Below are 18,134 nucleotides of genomic sequence, written 5' to 3'. Positions count from 1 at the left end.
GGTCTAAGGTGGGGGGCGGGGGGAGAGAGAAGTTGAGGATGCGGTGGTTGTAGGGATAAGCAAGCAGTGATAGGAGCAGATAATCAAAAGATGTCACAGACAAAAGGATCAAAGAGGTGTTGAAGGTGGTGATATTATCTAAGAAAAGTGCTAATTAAGAATGGATGGCAGGATACTCAAGGTACAGCTCTAGTGGGGGTGGGGTGGAAAGACTAACAAAGTATTAGTTGTAGATTTAAAAATAATGGAAATAGGTGGGAAAAGAAGAATCTATGTAAATTATTGAAAAAAAAAGGGAGGGGGAAGAAAAGGGGTGGGGAAGTGGGGAAAAACTTATGAAAGTTTTTATATTGTGAGGAAGATAGTTTCAAAGACATATGAAACAATAGAATTTACATATTATTAAGAGCAAAACATATTTAAAGGAGACTGAGGCCATGTTTCAAGGGTAGGCACTGTGAGGTCGAATAGAAGTATGTGAAATAGCCTTAATGAAGCCTCCAGCATTTGTGCATAAGCCTGCTGTCTACCAAAACTGAAGCTGGAGAAAAGCCATTTGGAATTCCACTGTCCAGCATACTGTGTTAATTTGCTGGAACTAAATCTATTTAGAATTCTAGATGCTGGAATTTAAAATCTATTTTTGGACCGTTGCCTTAATGGGGGTGTAACTGGGAGTCAGGTTAATTAGGAATTCTAGGAGTTATTATAGTAGCAATTTGTAGTCCTGTCAGGAAAATATAATAATTTTCATAATTTTATTGGAATTTATTGTAAGGATAGGAATTGTGTGTGTGTGTGTGTGTGTGTGTCTTAATTGAATTAAAGACAGTTGGTCTGAAGGCTTTGATATGTCAGAAGACAAGCTAGGTTTGAAATGTTAAATAGGTAAACATGGTAGAAGTTGTAGAACGTGAGGTGTAAAAGGAAAATTAACATTTTTAGATAGACCCGAGTGGTGAATTTCAAAGAGGTGGTAAAGTGTTAGCCAATAGAGGCTAAACCAAACAGTTTGGTTTTTGTTTGTTTTTCCCCAAAGCTTACTGATAAAATTGGTACTACGAAACATTTTTATTATTTGAAAAGTAGAGTTGAAAAGACATATTGGGACAATGGGATTCACATTGAAAGGGAGAAATCTGTATAAAGGAGATGAGATTGTATGTAGGAAAGAAGGGATTCTCAGATCTAACAAGTATGAAAAGTCTCCAGCCGCTGTGCCCAAATTGCTGTCTGCAAGGATCGAAGTTAAGAAAACTCACTTTGAACATCCCTGTCCAGGGAATTGTGTGTTGGTTTGCCTAGGTCTGTTAAAATCCATTTTGTTTTTACTGTTGCCTTAACAGAGGCATAACTGGGAGTTAGATTAATCGGGGGAGCTAGGAGTTATCATAGTAGTAATTTATAGACCTATGTATGTGCTTAAAATCATTTCTTTTATTAATAAACGTTTAATTTAGTTTTGTAAAAACCCTCTCAGACTTGGTAGACTTATTACCACTGAATTCAAGACATGCATCTCGAAATAAATATACAAATTGCAAAAAAGTTGTGGCAGTTGTTTCAAGTTTCCCTTTGGGATTTGCACAGTTCAGCATTTATCATCCGTTGTTCCATAACAGTCCTATGTATGTGCTTGAAACCTTTTCTTTTGTTAATAAATATTTTAATTTAATTTTGGTGGACTTATTACTTCTGAATTCAATGCACGCGTCTCAAAATAAATACAAATTGCAAAACCAATGTGATAGCGCTATCAAGTTTCCCTCATGGATTTGGTCCACCTGGCACACATCATCTGCTGCGTCATAACAAAGCTCAACACGGTCCAGGTCAAAGCAGCCCACCTAATCAGCACTCCATCCACCACCAGTTTTTCTTTTATTTCATGGGATGTGGCATCACTGGCAAGGCCAGCATTTATTTAGTGCACAATGGCAGAAGTGTGCACCATTTACAAGATGCATAGCAGCAAATTGCCAAGGCTCCTTCAACAGCACCTTCCAAACCCACATCCTCTATGACCTAGAAGGACAAAGGCAGCAGCTGCATGGGAACACCACCACCTGCAAGTTTCCCTCCAAGTTACACACCATCCTGATTTTAAATATATCACTATTCCGACACTGCCTCTGGGTCAAAATCCTGGAACTCCCTCCCTAACAGCACTGTGGGTCTACCTACACTACACAGACTGCAACAATTTAAGGAGGTGACTCAACACTGCCTTAAGTGCAAATGGGGATGGGCAATAATTGTTGGCCTTACCAATGAGGCCCACATCTTAAGAACAAATAAAAAAAACCCATGAGGAAGTAAGTTACCAGAGTGAAACTATAAGAGAAAATATGCTTATATCCAAATATCATTATATCCGAAAAGTGATTTTTGTTAGAAATAAGTTAATATTTGCAGTTGTGATAAAGTGCGAATTGAACATTGCTAAGCTTGTTAGCAACAATGGAAATGGACCATATGCCAGTGGAAATCAATGCCCTCTGTCAGCAAGAGACCTAAACTCCATCTGCTCACTAATTTTCTGAGAGAATCGTAAGATTACAGTCCTGCCTTTGGAGTTAAAATATTCAATGCCTTGTTTGGGTGGTCCCAACATTTGACAGCATTCACAGGGAATGCCAGCTGCTGATTTCCTGTCAAATTTATGGACAGAAAATTAGGGGTGGTGGGTCTGTGATTTCCCACTCCCAGCAAGTGCTGTTCCATTCTGGCACTGCTCAATGAGGGAATCAGCCCTGAAGTGCTCTGATGGCAGGTGAAAATGACGGCTATAGCCACCATTTTACTCTGATCACAACAGGCTGTCATCTCAGTGCACCCATATAAGCCAGTGAAGCACTTTTAACATTGCTGGCCCACACATGGAAGTTCCATACCTGGAACGGAAAGTTCACAACTGCAACTTTTACAGTAGTACATGCAAACCCTACAGATTAGTCTTTAGTCCCTGAATCTGTCCGAGTGTAAATTGGAAGAATCAAAGTTATGAGACCACAAACCACACTGCAGCAACAGTGATTCTGCATTTTAATAGATGGGGTAATGCAGTTAAAACCCTATCAGAAACAACAGGAGACAAAATGTAACATATATTCAAGTAGCTTTGCGTCTTCCTACACACAAAAATACATCTGCCAGTATCACCAACTTTCAATCTGTGCAAGAGTTCTATATTTGTATGAAACTTAATTGAAGTGCTACTGTATTGATGAAGTGTAAGCCCTACAAAACCAATAGTCTCCCAGTAAATAAATGTCTTACAGAAAGCTTTTAGAAAGTTTTTGCCTCAATTAAACAACACCTGAGTGTGCACTTTTTGCACAACTCAAATAGAGTATCTGGCAGCCGGAGTAGGAGAAGGAAGAGACAAGAAGTACTAGACAAACCATTCATGTCAACTAATCACAGAAGGAAGAGGTGACATAGCTAAACAAGCCAAGGTCAATAGGGGACCCAGGACAGCTGAAATTGAAAACTGAACACCAGTTACTCTAGCCTTGCTGATTTATACAGACACCCAAACCTAATTCTTTCCAACTTTTGATTAGTATTTGGATGTACACCCTGCAGCAGGTTAATGTTCAGAAGAGTCTATAATGGTACAATTTTCAACGATCCATCCAAAGGAATCGCCTTACTGGCCTCATCTCATTCCAACCTTTCTTATATATTCTTAAAGTGGGTCTTTGAAGTCTTACGGTACATAGAAGTATTTGTTTATTAATAAACATCTCCCATCTCCAAACAAAGACTTTACTCACTTCCCCATCAGATGTCAGTATCATGGAATGATGAGATCCACAGGCCACCTCGATTACTTTCTTGTGGAGCAGATTGGTGGAAACCTGACAAGGAGATAATCCTTGAGTAGCTGTCCCATTGCCAAGCTGACTGTAACCATTATTCCCCCAGGCATAAACTTCTCCATCTGCAAACCAACAACAATAAGCTTTTTTTTAAAAAGATCTGACACCACAGAAATGTTTAATAATTTGTGCAATTTGTTCTTGGGTGAAGGCTGAAGAAAGCAATTGTCCTTGTAGTTTCATTCAATACTCCAAACAATACAATAAGGACTATTAACATTATCATTTTTTTTAAATTTAAATTTGCACAAATTACAGCTGTTGCTCCCAAATAGTATTACTCCTTTTTTGATGCAGCAATTTCTATTTTCTTCTTTAAATCTCCTTTCCTATATTCTTTTGAAGATACTAACTCACAAAAGTGCAGTTTCCATGCACTAGCCACCCTCAGGTACGAGAAGTGGGCAATGTTCATTTCAGCCTTGGCAAGCAGAGTTTGCAAGCTCTTTAACTGCTGTAGCCACTGCTTTGAAGCCTGACCCAATCCCAGTTGGCACCCAAGTAACCACGCTATTACCAAAGGATCATGGTATTGGACTAAAACTACTTTTTCCCTTCCCAAACCAAGAGGCTTTGTGGCTAACTGCAGCACCCAACTGCCCATAGCGGAAATTAGCTAAATGCTACAAGCTTCCACAGACAAAAGTAGTACGTACAACACAAATCCAATTAAGGCTTTCTTACAGAACAGTCTGGCCATGTGAAACCTGCACTAATTTCTTAAACTGATCATATCAGCTGTCTATATACTTCAGGTTTGTTGCATAAAGTACTGTACTGTCAACTTAAAATCTTATTTTATGTCAGAATTGCATAAGTTACAACTTAGAAGTTCAGAAGATTACAGACAAGAGGAATATGCAAGATTAATAAACAAATATAATGTAATGACTGGAGATACATTCACTGGTCACATCATTGGCTGCTTTAGCATTGGATTTTACTTAACACCAAAGCAAATATTATTGTTCCAAAATCCATGATTAAACTTATATATTTATCAATTGTTGATTAATGCACATAAATCATTTCCTAGTAGGCAAAAGGCTCAGGTTTAAGAAGTCCTTTGATTATGTGCAATGCTGCTCAAATTACATATGTTAATTCATGTGGATTACACACATAAATCATTTCCTGGTAGGCAAAAAGCCAAGATTTAAGGAGCCCATTCACTATGTGCAATTATAGAATTATAATGGGGAGGATACAGAGTCCATCCACCTAGAGACTATATTCCATGCTACTGGAATTGCCAAGGAGTACTGCTAGGAAGAACAATAACAGTAGAAGTTTAACTATTCATTTAGATGAAGGAACAGGGCTGAAGATTTAACAAGAATTTATTGAAACTACAATGACTTTAAGTCCCAGTCATTAAGTCTAGGATTAGCTACAGCTACTTTCCTGAAATCAATCAAAATGCTGAGATGCTAGGCATTCTGCAGCTACCGCACCTCCTCCCCCTGCACACGCGCGCACACACACGCATGTGCACTCCAGGGGTAGCTTCAAATAAACTGCAGCAACTACAGAGTGCACTTGTTAAAATACTGAAGTTGAGCAGCATCAGTCAAAGTTACTTTGTTTATTATAATTCGTTACCTGAAGTAGTAAGCACCACATGGGGTCCACTCCCGTAACTTAGATGAATGATCTTCTTACCGCACAAGATGTCTATTTTCCTGGGCTCAATTGTGCTTTGAATATCCCCAGTTCCTAAGCAGCCACTGCAGTTAGTGCCAAAGGCAAACACCTGTTTCAGAAACAAGCACTGAAGTCAAATCTCATTTTGTATTAGTGTTGTAATGCTTGACAATTTAATTTGCTCCTCATACAGATTGAAAAATGAAATGCTCAATCTAAAGAATGACAGCCTGCACAATTTTGCACCTGGCACACCAGCATATCTAATTTTAAATTTTCATCCATGCATGAACAAAATTTTTTCCAACAAATTGCACGCTACTTTCATTTTCTGTAGATAAGGCCATCCCAATCTTGTCCCTTATGTAATATTTGCCCTCCCTTGGCTTATATTGTTGGAAACAGAATTGCTAATTCCGTTCTACTGTGAACAACATGCAAACTTCAAAAACAAATTTAAAAAGTGCCAGAACCTGTAGCCACCATGCAATCTCAGCTGTTTTACAACAAATATCAGCACAAGCAGTCACCTGGCCAGGTTTCTATATCACATGTTACACCCACTATTGCATCACTTACAGTACCTTGTGCTAAAGGAAAATGGAGAACAGATATCCATAAAACAGGAAGCAAAGGTGTCGAAGTCTGAAATAAAAGTTTTTAAAAAGTCGGAAACACCCAGCAGGGTCAGGCAGCATGTGTGTAGAGAGAAATGAGGTTTAATGTTTCAGGTTGATGATCTCTCACCAGAACTAGTTCAGGGTGACCGCAAACTCACCACCAGCAAACCAAGATAGCAGCACATAAACAGATGAAAAACTGCAACTGTCTTTAAAATTCTGAGGTTCGATATGAAAAAATTTCCTATTTCACAAATGACAACTTCTGTTCTATTGCAAAAGAAACACCTCTGTTTCAATTTTGCATTGAATAACTGAGAATCAGGGAGCATGGCTTGAGGTTCCTAAAGAAAGAACATTACCTCGTCATTTTCTGTGACATACAGAGTCTCATTACCAGATGTGCCGAAGACGCAGGCTAGACGAATTGAATTGAGGTCTTGTGGTGGAAGCAAGGCAAATAATGGCCACTTCCCAACATCCACCATGACAAGACTCTTTCAGTGCAGCACAGAGTGACAAACAAGACCTGGAAAAAACCAAAGTAACAGAAATAAATACCCAGTGTTGATCTCAGCTGTGCTTCTATTTTCGATTCATCATGCTACAACTGCAAATTTGGAGTTGGGTGGCGGGGGGGGGGGGGGAAATGTCTACCCCTTAGATGCAGGGCTAATGCCCCTGTTTAATTTCCTGAATGCACCTCTATTAGGTGGAGAGTTTCAGTGAAAGACTAGTGGTGCCTTCCTGACAGGAGGATACAGGATGTAAGAGATTCCAAGTTCCTTCCGGTGGTTAGATTCCTTGCAGCACCGGGAGAAATTAGGTTGATTTCAGCTTCCCTGCTTCAGATTGTGCATAGATTTGGAAGAGAATGGAAAAAACAAAAAAAAAGTAAAGGTAAAAAGAAAACACATAACTCAAGTTTCATTTAGGTTCTACTTAGGTATAAATTGCTCATTTTCCAGCAAATAACAATGAGAAAAAATGACAACTATCCTAAATTTATTAGTTCTATACGGTCATGAAACCTCTTCAAATTATTAAATTTGTTTTCGTCCCGTCTAAAAACCTTGATTTATTTATATAACACATTTACAAATGTACTGAAAGTCCACAGGTCCTAAGGCCAATTTTCCTCTGCTCTCCACCCAAATAACATCTAAATAATGGGTGCAATGCAGAGAAATAATGGTTGGTTATCCTTTGCTTCCATTTAGCTCCTGAATAGCACTGTCCACAAACTTGCTTTATGGTTGTTCTTGTGATGTTCCTGAAGAGGGCACAACAACGTGAAGATCACACAAATGAATGACGCCTGCATTCAAGCCAGTTGAGGTAACACAAAACTTACATTTCATGTTCCCAGGATGCCCCAAAGTCCTTCACAGCTAATTAAGTGCTTTTGAAGCATAATCACTGTCATAATACAGGGAAACACAGTATTCAACTTGCACATAGCGGGATTCACAGAAGATGAGATAAATGACCAGATAATCTGTTTCTCGTGATGTTGGTTTAAGGGTAAATATGGCCAGGACTAAGGAAGAACTCCCCAGCACTTCTTCAAAGAATATGATAGGATCTTATATATCCATTTGAAGGGGCAGTTTAAATTTGCTCTGGAATATCCACCCATATTATGTACTTGGGTCATGGAATGCAGCTTAAATCTGCAAACCCCCACCTGAGAAATTAATTAGTATCTCTGAGCCAAACCATAGTGCAATGCATCTAATAGAATTCCTCTGGGATACTGTACTTTGAACAAAATTAATTTTCACAGCTACATTAATATTTGGTCTTCTTGATGATAAAGATACACTTTTACTGCATTTCATTTACAATTATTTGATTCATATACACAATATTCAACTGTGCAGCATCAACAATGGACATAAAGATTACTCCCTTTTCTGTATCCTCACATTTTCAATTAATTCCTTTTCTCCTCTCCCACCTTTCATTCCTCTAGCTACCCAACTTAGTTGCAAAAGAATCCTGGAGATTTATGATTCAGAACACTATTTTATCTCATTTTTGAGTTTCGTTCACAGCTTCTCTCAGTCTCTCATCTTACTTTCTATAAAATATTTAGGATTTTTCTGATTTTTATTAAAAGTTTTTTGACTCTAACAAAAGCAGTGAAGTTATGTTGAACCTTGATAAAGCTCTAGTTAGGCCACAACTAGTGTAATGTGTTCAGTTCTGGTCACCACACTTTAGGGTTCTTGAGAGGGTGCAGAGATTATTTACCAGAATGGTTCCATGGATGTGGTTTTAGCTACAAGGTTAGATTGGAGAAGCTGCGGCTGTTCCCCTCAGAACAAGGGAGATTGGATAGGGGTGTATAAGGTTATAACAGATATGGGCAACAGTATGACAGGTTTAGATAAGGTAGAAAAAGAAAAGCTGTTCCCATTAGCTGATGGTACAAAGAGTAGGGAAGACAGATTTTAAGATTTTGGGCAAGAGATACAGAAGTGGGGAGTGGGGGGGCATGGAAATGTAAAGAACCTTTTTTTTAAAACACACAGCAAGTGGTAATAACCTGGAACTCGCTGCCTACGAGGGTGGTGAAAGCAGAGACAATCGATGATTACAAAAGGAAAAAGGATGCCTACTTGAGGGAATTAAACTTGCAAGGCTACGGGAATAGAATGAGGAATGCGATTGACTGGACTGTTCTAAAAAGAGGGCTGTCATGGGCTCAATGGGCCAGATAGTCTCTCTCTATACTGTAATGACATCTACATGCCACTTTGCAGCATTTTCTTGATCTGAGGAAATTCCTGTCATACAACATCTGAAGGCTCCACCACATTAGATTCCACAGCTTCTCAGGTCAACTTCACACACCAGCCTGCACCTGCAACCATGGCTGGGATGAAAGGTTTGTTATGGGTGCTGCAAATTTATACCTACCTTATAGATCCAATTTCACCAAAGTACCACGATTTTGCCTCAAGGTTCCTTGAGGCAACACAAACCTCAGCTGATCAATAGACTAGTTTGCAAAGGTATGGCTGCCCTAGTGTACAGAACAGTTGTCATCACCACATTCCTGTGCTGCAGACAGGCTTGGACTGTGTATCAACAACATATAACAGAACTAGAGAAATTTCATCAGCAGTGCCTCCACCGCATCCTCCAGATTCAATGGGAGGGCTGTTAAACAAACCCTTGTGTCCTTCTTGAATCCAGCTGCACGAGCATTCAGGCAAAACTCCTGAAAAATCAACTCTGATGGACTGGACACTGTGTCCGGATAGTCGAAAAGCATTTCCTCAGCCAGGTCCTGTTTTCTGAACTTTCAAATGGCCAATGTTCCAGAGGTGGACAAAGAAAACACTTCAAGACACTGAAAGTTCTCCTTAAAGTACAACGGCATTGACTTTAATGACTGGGAGGAACTTGCTACCAATCGTTCAGAATGGCAACAATTTGCCAATAAATTGCACCACGCTTCAATGATGCACAACGTCTTTATGATGAGGCGGAGTGGGAATAGGGTGACCAACCGCCCCGGCTTTTCGGATACTGTACTGGAATTTGGCTTCCCGTGCCACATCCCGAGGGTGGATTTCCTAGGACACCATTTATCCCGGAATTTTCCAGGCAGCAACTGAGAAGGCTGCTCAGAACGTCTGCACATGTGCAGTGCCACGAGGGAGCAGCAGCAGCACTGGCTAGCACTCTCCTCAGAGTTGTCCGGCTTCAGCATGTGGGTGGTTGGGGCTTGGGGGTTATGGGGAGGGGGATAGGGGGGAGGAGAGTGGGGCCAGGCCGGCATCAGGCCCGACACGGGGCAGGAGGGAGTGAGTGGTCTGAAGTCGGGTCCAGCGGCAACAGCCGCACTGTGAGGCCCGGGGCCAGGGGGTCAGACATGGCACAGGCTCAGGGGACTCCTGCAGGTCCAAGGGTGGGAGGGGTGCTCCCGGTCGGGCCTGAATGGAGGATGAAGAGTCTGAGCAGCGTGCTCTGGCAGCAGTCCTCCCACTCCTCTGTTGAAGCCCTTTATTATTTGCCCTCCCAGAGTTAGTTACCCTGGTCAAATGGGGAAAGAAAATATTGGTAGATGATGGAGTTGCGGTAATGTCATTAAATTAGTAACTGGCTAATGCTCTAGAGACAGCGTCTCAAATCCCACCATAGCAGTTGGTATAATTTAAAAATGCAATTAATAAAATCTGGAATTGAAAGCTAGTTTCAGTAATCGTGATCATGAAACTATCATTGATTGTCATAAAAACCCAACTGGTTCATTAGTGTCCTTAAGGGATGGAAATCTGCCATCCTTACCTGGTCTGGCCTGCATGTGACTCCAGACCCACAGCAAAATGGTTGGCTCTTAACTGCCCTCTGAAATGGCCTAGTAAGCAGTTCGAGGGCAATTAGCGATAGGCAACAAATACTGGCCTTGCCAATGACATCCACATCTTAAGAAAGGATAAATTGAAAGAAGCAAATCCTGAAAATCTCATCACCTCCTGGGACATACTGCCCCATGTGCTCAAAGATCTGTGGGTTGAGAATTGGCCTGCCTAGTCGCAAGAAGATCCATGGCAGAAACCTGCGACCCTGAGTAGACGTCATCCTCTAAGGCTGATGACAGCTGATGACAACGATGGCTGTTCAAACTCTTTCAAGTTATCAACAGTCACAGATTGCAACTCTTCCGAGTACAATCACAGTTCTTGGTTTCCGGGAGTGGGACATGAACCCACAACCCTCTGGTTCAAAGGCGAGGGTGCTATGAACTGAGCCACAGCTGACACCTCTACGATGGCTGTTCAATAAGCATGAAACCACAGACCTGCCAACCACTGGGTCTTGTAAACACACAAGGAAATCCCAAAACTTTGCATCCAATCATTTGGCCACAATCATGGCTCTATTCATTACCAGCCAAAACCATCAGTCCTCCAGAGATTTTTGAGGGTTTGGGAGATAAGTTTCTTTTGGAACTTGGAGCTGAGGGCGGGGGAGGGTAAATGAAGTCTGCCAGTTAAAGGGATTTTGAAGGACATATTGCTATTCATTAGAACAGCACTTTGGTAAACATAAATTTCTTAGCACTTGATAATTTGTACTGGGCTAAGAAAGTCTGCAGTCTACACACAGTAAACACTCTGGAGGACGCTGGGGCTGCATGGTGACTACAAATGACCTGTTTATCTTTACTAATCTTTTAAAATGCAAGCAAAATATAACAGGCGGAAACTCTCATCCAAACAGTGATCACAGTCACTTTTACTGAGTGCATTGTTAACAGAAAATTCATGCTCCAGAAAGTTCCTTTAAGAAAGCATAAACTGCACCCTGATTAAATACACATAGCAAAAGACTTTTTAGACCAGAGCGAGAGTACATCCTGCAATTGCAAAACTCACATTCGGGTAAAGTAAGCAGAAGAGTTGCACTCAGGCCCATCTGAGGCCCGATCCTAGTCACCGACTCGATTGCGTGCCCTGCCACCCGAGGCATTGCCGGCCGAGCGCCGCGCGAATCGATTGCGCAGGCGGCTGCTGGGACCAATCAGCGTCCAGCAGCCGACTGCCGCGAGCCGGTGGCGGGCAGCAACGGCTGCTGCCTCGAGCCGAGCAACCGGCGCCGTTCACAATGGTGGACGGTTAGTAGGGATTAGCAGCAGGTCTTAAAAGGGCCGCAGCAACATCAAGGGACATTGTACTCGGAAACCCGCCACGTCCACCACCATCCCCAACGGGCAGGAGCCGCGGGGTTTTTTTTTGGCAATCAGCGGCTGCAGGGCTCAGGAAGGACGGTCCTGTTTACCTCATGGGTGCCAGGTCCCACAGAGAGTGGGAATGAAGGGACGAAAGAAGCCATTTCAGTTCCAGCGGTGAATATCCCAGGTCCTGGTTGTAAGGCAGAAAACAAGTCTATAAACCCGTCAGCCGTGATGCGGTAGTAAATCCAAATTTGCATTTCCTTTCATACACATTGACCCATGAGCTCCGGGGCGTCCTACCTTGAGGGGTGGGGAAGGGGAAGGGGAGTGGGGAGGGGGGGGTGGGGAAGGGGAGTGGGGGGGGGGGTGGGGAAGGGGAGTGGGGGGGGGGGGTGGGGAAGGGGAGGGGGGGGTGGGGAAGGGGAGTGGGGAGTGGGGGGGGGGGTGGGGAAGGGGAGGGGGGGGTGGGGAAGGGGAGTGGGTGGGGGGGGGGAAGGGGAGAGGTGATGGGGGGGTGGGGGTGGGGAAGGGGAGTGGGGAGGGGGGGGAAGGGGAGAGGTGATGGGGGGGTGGGGGTGGGGAAGAGGAGTGGGGGGGGGGGAAGGGGAGAGGTGATGGGGGGGTGGGGGTGGGAAGGGGAGAGGTGATGGGGGGGTGGGGGTGGGGAAGGGGAGTGGGGAGGGGGGGTGGGGAAGGGGAGTGGGGAGGGGGGGGTGGGGAAGGGGAGTGGGTGGGGGGGGGGGGAAGGGGAGAGGTGATGGGGGGGTGGGGAAGGGGAGTGGGGGTGGGGGGGGGGGTGGGGAAGGGGAGTGGGGGGGGAGTTGGGGGGGGTGGGGAAGGGGAGTGGGGGGGGAGTTGGGGGGGGGTGGGGAAGGGGATTGGGGGGGGTGGGGAAGGGGAGTGGGGAAGGGTGGTGGGGGGGGAAGGGGAGTGGGGGGGAGTTGGGGGGGGTGGGGAAGGGGATTGGGGGGGGGTGGGGAAGGGGAGTGGGGGGGGAAGGGGAGTGGGGGGGGTGGGGAAGGGGTGATTGGGGGGGGGGTGGGGAAGGGGAGTGGGGGGGGGTGGGGAAGAGGTGATGGGGGGGGTGGGGAAGAGGTGATGGGGGGGATGGGGAAGAGGTGATGGGGGGGGGTGGGGAAGAGGTGATGGGGGGGTGGGGAAGAGGTGATGGGGGGGGTGGGGAAGAGGTGATGGGGGGGTGGGGAAGAGGTGATGGGGGGTGGGGAAGGGGAGTGGGGGGGTGGGGAAGGGGAGTGGGGTGGGGAAGGGGGGTGGGGGGGGGTGTGGGGAAGGGAGAGGGGAGAGGTGGTGGGGGGGGGTGTGGGGAAGGGGAGAGGTGGTGGGGGGGGGTGTGGGGAAGGGGAGAGGTGGTGGGGGGGGGGTGTGGGGAAGGGGAGAGGTGGTGGGGGTGGGGTGTGTGGGGAAGGGGAGAGGTGGTGGGGGGGGGTGTGTGGGGAAGGGGAGAGGTGGTGGGGGGGGGGGTGGGGAAGGGGAGAGGTGGTGGGGGGGGGGTGTGGGGAAGGGGAGAGGTGGTGGGGGGGGGTGTGGGGAAGGGGAGAGGTGGTGGGGGGGGTGTGTGGGGAAGGGGAGAGGTGGTGGGGGGGGTGTGTGGGGGGTGGTGGGGGGGGTGTGTGGGGAAGGGGAGAGGTGGTGGGGGGGGTGTGGGGAAGGGGAGTGGTGTGGGGAAGGGGAGAGGTGGGGGGGGGGCTGTGGGGAAGGGGAGAGGTGGGGGGGGCTGTGGGGAAGGGGAGAGGAGGTGGTGGGGGGGGGCTGTGGGGAAGGGGAGAGGTTGTGGGGAAGGGGAGAGGTTGTGGGGAAGGGGAGTGGGGGTGGGGAAGGGGAGTGGGGTGGGGAAGGGGAGTGGGGTGGGGGGGGGGTTGGGGAAGGGGAGTGGTGGGGGGGTGTGTGGGGAAGGGGAGAGGTGGTGGGGGGGGGTTGTGGGGAAGGGGAGAGGTGGTGGGGGGGGGGTGTGGGGAAGGGGAGAGGTGGTGGGGGGGGTGTGTGGGGAAGGGGAGAGGTGGTGGGGGGGGGTGTGGGGAAGGGGAGGGAGTGTGGGGAAGGGGGGGGATGTGGGGAAGGGGGGGGAGTGTGGGGAAGGGGGGTAGTGTGGGGAAGGGGAGAGGTGGGGGGGGGGGCTGTGGGGAAGGGGAGAGGAGGTGGTGGGGGGGGGCTGTGGGGAAGGGGAGAGGTTGTGGGGAAGGGGAGAGGTGGGGGGGGGGAGTGTGGGGAAGGGGAGAGGTGAGGGGAGGGTGGGGGAGGTGAGGGGTGGGGGGGGGAAGGGGGAGGTGAGGGGGGGTGGGGGAGGGGGAGTGAGTGGGGGGGAGGGGGAGTGAGCGGGGGGGTGGGGAAGGGGAGAGGTGGTGGGGGGGGTGTGGGGAAGGGGAGAGGTGGTGGGGGGGTGTGGGGAAGGGGAGAGGTGGTGGGGGGGGGTGTGGGGAAGGGGAGAGGGGGGGTGTGGGGAAGGGGAGAGGGGGGGTGTGGGGAAGGGGAGAGGTGGGGTGGGGGGGTGTGGGGAAGGGGAGAGGTGGGGTGGGGGGGGTGTGGGGAAGGGGGGGGAGTAAGGGGAAGGGGGGGAGTGTGGGGAAGGAGGGTAGTGTGGGGAAGGGGAGAGGTGGTGGGGGGGGGGGCTGTGGGGAAGGGGAGAGGAGGTGGTGGGGGGGGGGGCTGTGGGGAAGGGGAGAGGTTGTGGGGAAGGGGAGAGGTGGTGGGGGGGGTGTGGGGAAGGGGAGAGGTGGGGGGGGGAGTGTGGGGAAGGGGAAGGGGGGAGTGTGGGGAAGGGGAGAGGTGAAGGGAGGTTGGGGGGGGGAAGGGGGAGGTGAGGGGTGGGGGGGGGGAAAGGGGAGGGGAGGGGGAGTGAGTGGGGGGGGAGGGGGGAGTGAGTGGGGGGGTGGGGAAGGGGAGAGGTGGTGGGGGGGGTGTGGGGAAGGGGAGAGGTGGTGGGGGGGTGTGGGGAAGGGGAGAGGTGGTGGGGGGGTGTGGGAAAGGGGAGAGGTGGTGGGGGGGGTGTGGGGAAGGGGAGAGGGGGGGTGTGGGGAAGGGGAGAGGTGGGGTGGGGGGAAGGGGAGAGGTGGGGTGGGGGGGTGTGGGGAAGGGGAGAGGTGGGGTGGGGGGGGGTGTGGGGGAAGGGGAGAGGTGGGGGGGGAAGTGTGGGGAAGGGGAGAGGTGGTGGGGGGGGTGAGTGTGGGGAAGGGGAGAGGTGGGGGGGGAAGGTGTGAGAGGTGGTTGGGGTGGGGGGGAAGGTGAGAGGTGGTGGGGGGCGGTGTGGGGAAGGTGAGAGGTGGTGGGGGGGGTGTAGGGAAGGTGAGAGGTGGTGGGGGGGTTGTGGGGAAGGGGAGAGGTGGGGGGAGTGTGGGGAAGGGGAGAGGTGGGGGGGAGTGTGGGGAAGGGGAGAGGGGGGGGTGGGGGGAAGGGGAGAGGGGGTGGGGGGGTGTGGGGAAGGGGAGAGGTTGGGGGGTGGGGGGAAGGGGAGAGGTGGGGGGGTGGGTGTGGGGAAGGGGAGGGGTAGGGGAGAGGTGGTGGGTGGTAGGGGAGAGGTGGTGGGGGGTAGGGGAGAGGTGGTGTGGGGAAGGGGAGAGGGGGTGTGGGGAAGGGGAGAGGTGGTGTGGGGAAGGGGAGAGGAGAGGTGGGGGGAGGGAGGGGGTGTGGGGAGAGGAGGGGGGTGTGAAGCAGGGGAGGGGGAGGGGGGTGGGTGGGTGGAGTGGGGTGGAGAAGGGGAAATGTATGACTTAGTTGGATTAAAGCCAGCTAGTTTGGGTGCTTTGATGTATAGCTTTGAGATAGTAATTGGGTGAACAGTAAGGTAAAGTGTTTGTTTGCATTTGTTGAATAAACCATTCAAGACTGTGAGTAAAATCTTGCACCTAGGTAGAAGAAGCCTAACAAATGTGTTCATTTTTTCAGCTTACTAATAAAATTGGTGCTATGAAAGGGGGTTCAAAAGACCTAGTGATGCAATGGAAAATTTACATTCAAAGGGAAAGCTAGGTATATAAAGAAAGGATAAAAGCAAAAAACTGCAGATGCTTGAAATCCAAAAAAAAAACAAAAATACCTGGAAAAACTCAGCAGGTCTGCCAGCATCTGCGGAGAGGGATACAATTAACGTTTCAAGTCCGAATGACCCTTCAACAGAACTAAGTAAAAATAGAAGAGAGGTGAAATATAAACTGGTTTAAGGGGAGGGTGGGACAAGTAGAGCTGGATAGAGGGCCAGTGATAGGTGGAGATAACCAAAAGATGTCACAGACAAAAGGACAAAGAGGTGTTGAAGGTGGTGATATTATCTAAAGAATGTGCTGATTAAGGGTAGAAAGCAGGACAACAAGGTACAGATAGCCCTAGTGGGGGTGGGGTGGGGTGAAGGAATCGAAAAAGGCTAAAAGGTAGAGATAAAACAATGGATGGAAATACATTTAAAAATAATGGAAATAGGTGGGAAAAGAAAAATCTATAAATTATTGGGAAAAAAAGGGGGGGGATCGGAAAGGGGGTGGGGATGGAGGAGAAAGTTCATGATCTAAAATTGTTGAACTCAATATTCAGTCCAGAAGGCTATAAAGTGCCTAGTCGGAAGATGAGGTGCTGTTTCTCCAGTTTGCATTGAGCTTCAGTGGAACAGTGCAGCAAGCCAAGGACGGACATGTGGGCATGAGAGCAGGGTGGAGTGTTGAAATGGCCAGCGACAGGGAGGTCTGGGTAATGCTTGCGGACAGACCGAAAGTGTTCTGCAAAGCGGTCACCCAGTCTGCGTTTGGTCTCTCCAATGTAGAGGAAACCGCATTGGGAGCAACGAATGCAGTAGGCTAAATTGAGGGAAGTGTAAGTGAAATGCTGCTTCACTTGAAAGGAGTGTTTGAGCCCTTGGACAGTAAGGAAAGGCGTTGCACCTTCTGCAGTTGCATGGGAAAAATAAATGACCATATAAAGAAAGGAGTTTGTGTGTGTACAAGGTAGAGGCATTTAAGACCTAAGCAGCCTGTACGCCTCCAACCAACTTGCAAAGGAACCTCATTTGGAATTCATAAGGTCAGAAGTGCTTTTCCTGGTGTCTATTTAAAGTCTTTGGGTTACTGTTGCCTTTGTGGAGATTTACCTAGGGGTGATTAATTTGGGGATTTGTTAAAAAGTTGTTATTGTAGTAATTTGTAACCATGTATATAATTTGTTAAATTAATAAATGTTTAATTTAGTTTTATATAAAACCACGAGACTCGGTGGTCTTATTCCTACTGAATTCATAGTCTCCATCTCAAAATTACAAATTGCAAAAATGGAATATGACGGTTGTTTCGAGTTTCCCTCTGGGATTTGAACAACTCAGCCTTTACCATCGGCTGTGTCATAAAACAAGGCAAAAACTGCTGCTACTTTAGTAAAGAGATCACACGACTTCTCAATCTCTTCCACTCTGCTGTGGAAATCCAAGAACGTTCAGAAACTGACTGCTTTCTGAAAACAAAGACTTCCCTGGCTTGAAACTGGATGGCTGCTTCAAATTCACAGCGTTTCTCAGCACAGAGCTGGTTTCAGGACATCACCCCCACAGTCACCACAACTCAACTAGACATCTTTCCTTAAATATCTTTTTTTTCCTTTCATCTTAGACTTAATTGTCCCAAGCACCTCTTTGAATTCAACTTCTCTGAAATATAAAACCCTTTCATGTTTTCTTATTGCTTCCACTTTTGGGTCAAATGAAATTTAATAACTTTCCCTTGTTTATTTATGAAACCTATGTAAGTTATAAAAGCCCCTTGTCACTACTAAACCACCCTTTGAAATTTAATAGCTGAAAAGTCAAATCCCTATCTATCACCTAATGCAAATTTTAAAACCCAACCTATTTACTTGTACATTTAACGTCACGAAAGCCTTTCATTCCAATTGCATGCATCTAGCGCCATTACCTTTCATCTCTCAGTTCTTAGAGACAAGCTGTCTATATGAACATTCTCCCAGTTTAATTACCCATGGACACCCACAATGACACAGCCTTCTTTACAAAATACCAACATATTCCCAGAAATATTAAAAAAGATAACATCCATCTTCATAATTGAAGAAGGTACACCCTCCGATCCTGCAACGACCACATAGGCCAGTTGAAGAGGAGAAGTTACACTCTCCGATCCCACAGCGACCACAGAGACTCAGGCTTCCTTTAACCGGTTTTATTCAAGCATATGCAAGGGAGCCGCAATCATTCCTAAGAATGAAGACCCAGCTCCCAAACTGATTACATTTCATTATTTTTGTACTTTTTCTTATCATAACACATTTGAATACACCAATCGG

At 47.2% G+C, this 18,134-nt stretch overlaps 1 protein-coding gene across 3 annotated transcripts in view; it reads right to left on the bottom strand.

Annotated features, from left to right (window-relative positions):
* LOC144691407 (RCC1 and BTB domain-containing protein 2-like) overlaps positions 1-12,077 on the bottom strand; it is a 60,634-nt gene extending 48,557 nt beyond the window's left edge. Inside the window, exons 1-4 of one of the 3 annotated variants that reach the window (XM_078559468.1) lie at positions 11,945-12,077; positions 6,511-6,677; positions 5,487-5,637; positions 3,780-3,946 (exon numbers count right to left, since the gene is read on the bottom strand). In XM_078559468.1, coding sequence (XP_078415594.1) covers positions 3,780-3,946; positions 5,487-5,637; positions 6,511-6,636 — 444 coding nt within the window. In that variant the 5' untranslated portion in view covers positions 6,637-6,677; positions 11,945-12,077. Of the gene's footprint in view, positions 1-3,779; positions 3,947-5,486; positions 5,638-6,510; positions 6,678-11,510; positions 11,675-11,944 lie in introns of those variants that run through there. The other 2 variants (XM_078559467.1, XM_078559469.1) reach the window with 2 other exon arrangements.
* Positions 12,078-18,134: the final 6,057 nt, after the last annotated feature.

Source organism: Cetorhinus maximus, chromosome 16 (genome assembly GCF_964194155.1).
Source record: "Cetorhinus maximus chromosome 16, sCetMax3.hap1.1, whole genome shotgun sequence".
In the NCBI taxonomy this organism is placed as follows: Eukaryota; Metazoa; Chordata; class Chondrichthyes; order Lamniformes; family Cetorhinidae; genus Cetorhinus; species Cetorhinus maximus.
This window is presented reverse-complemented; position numbering and strand designations above follow the sequence as displayed.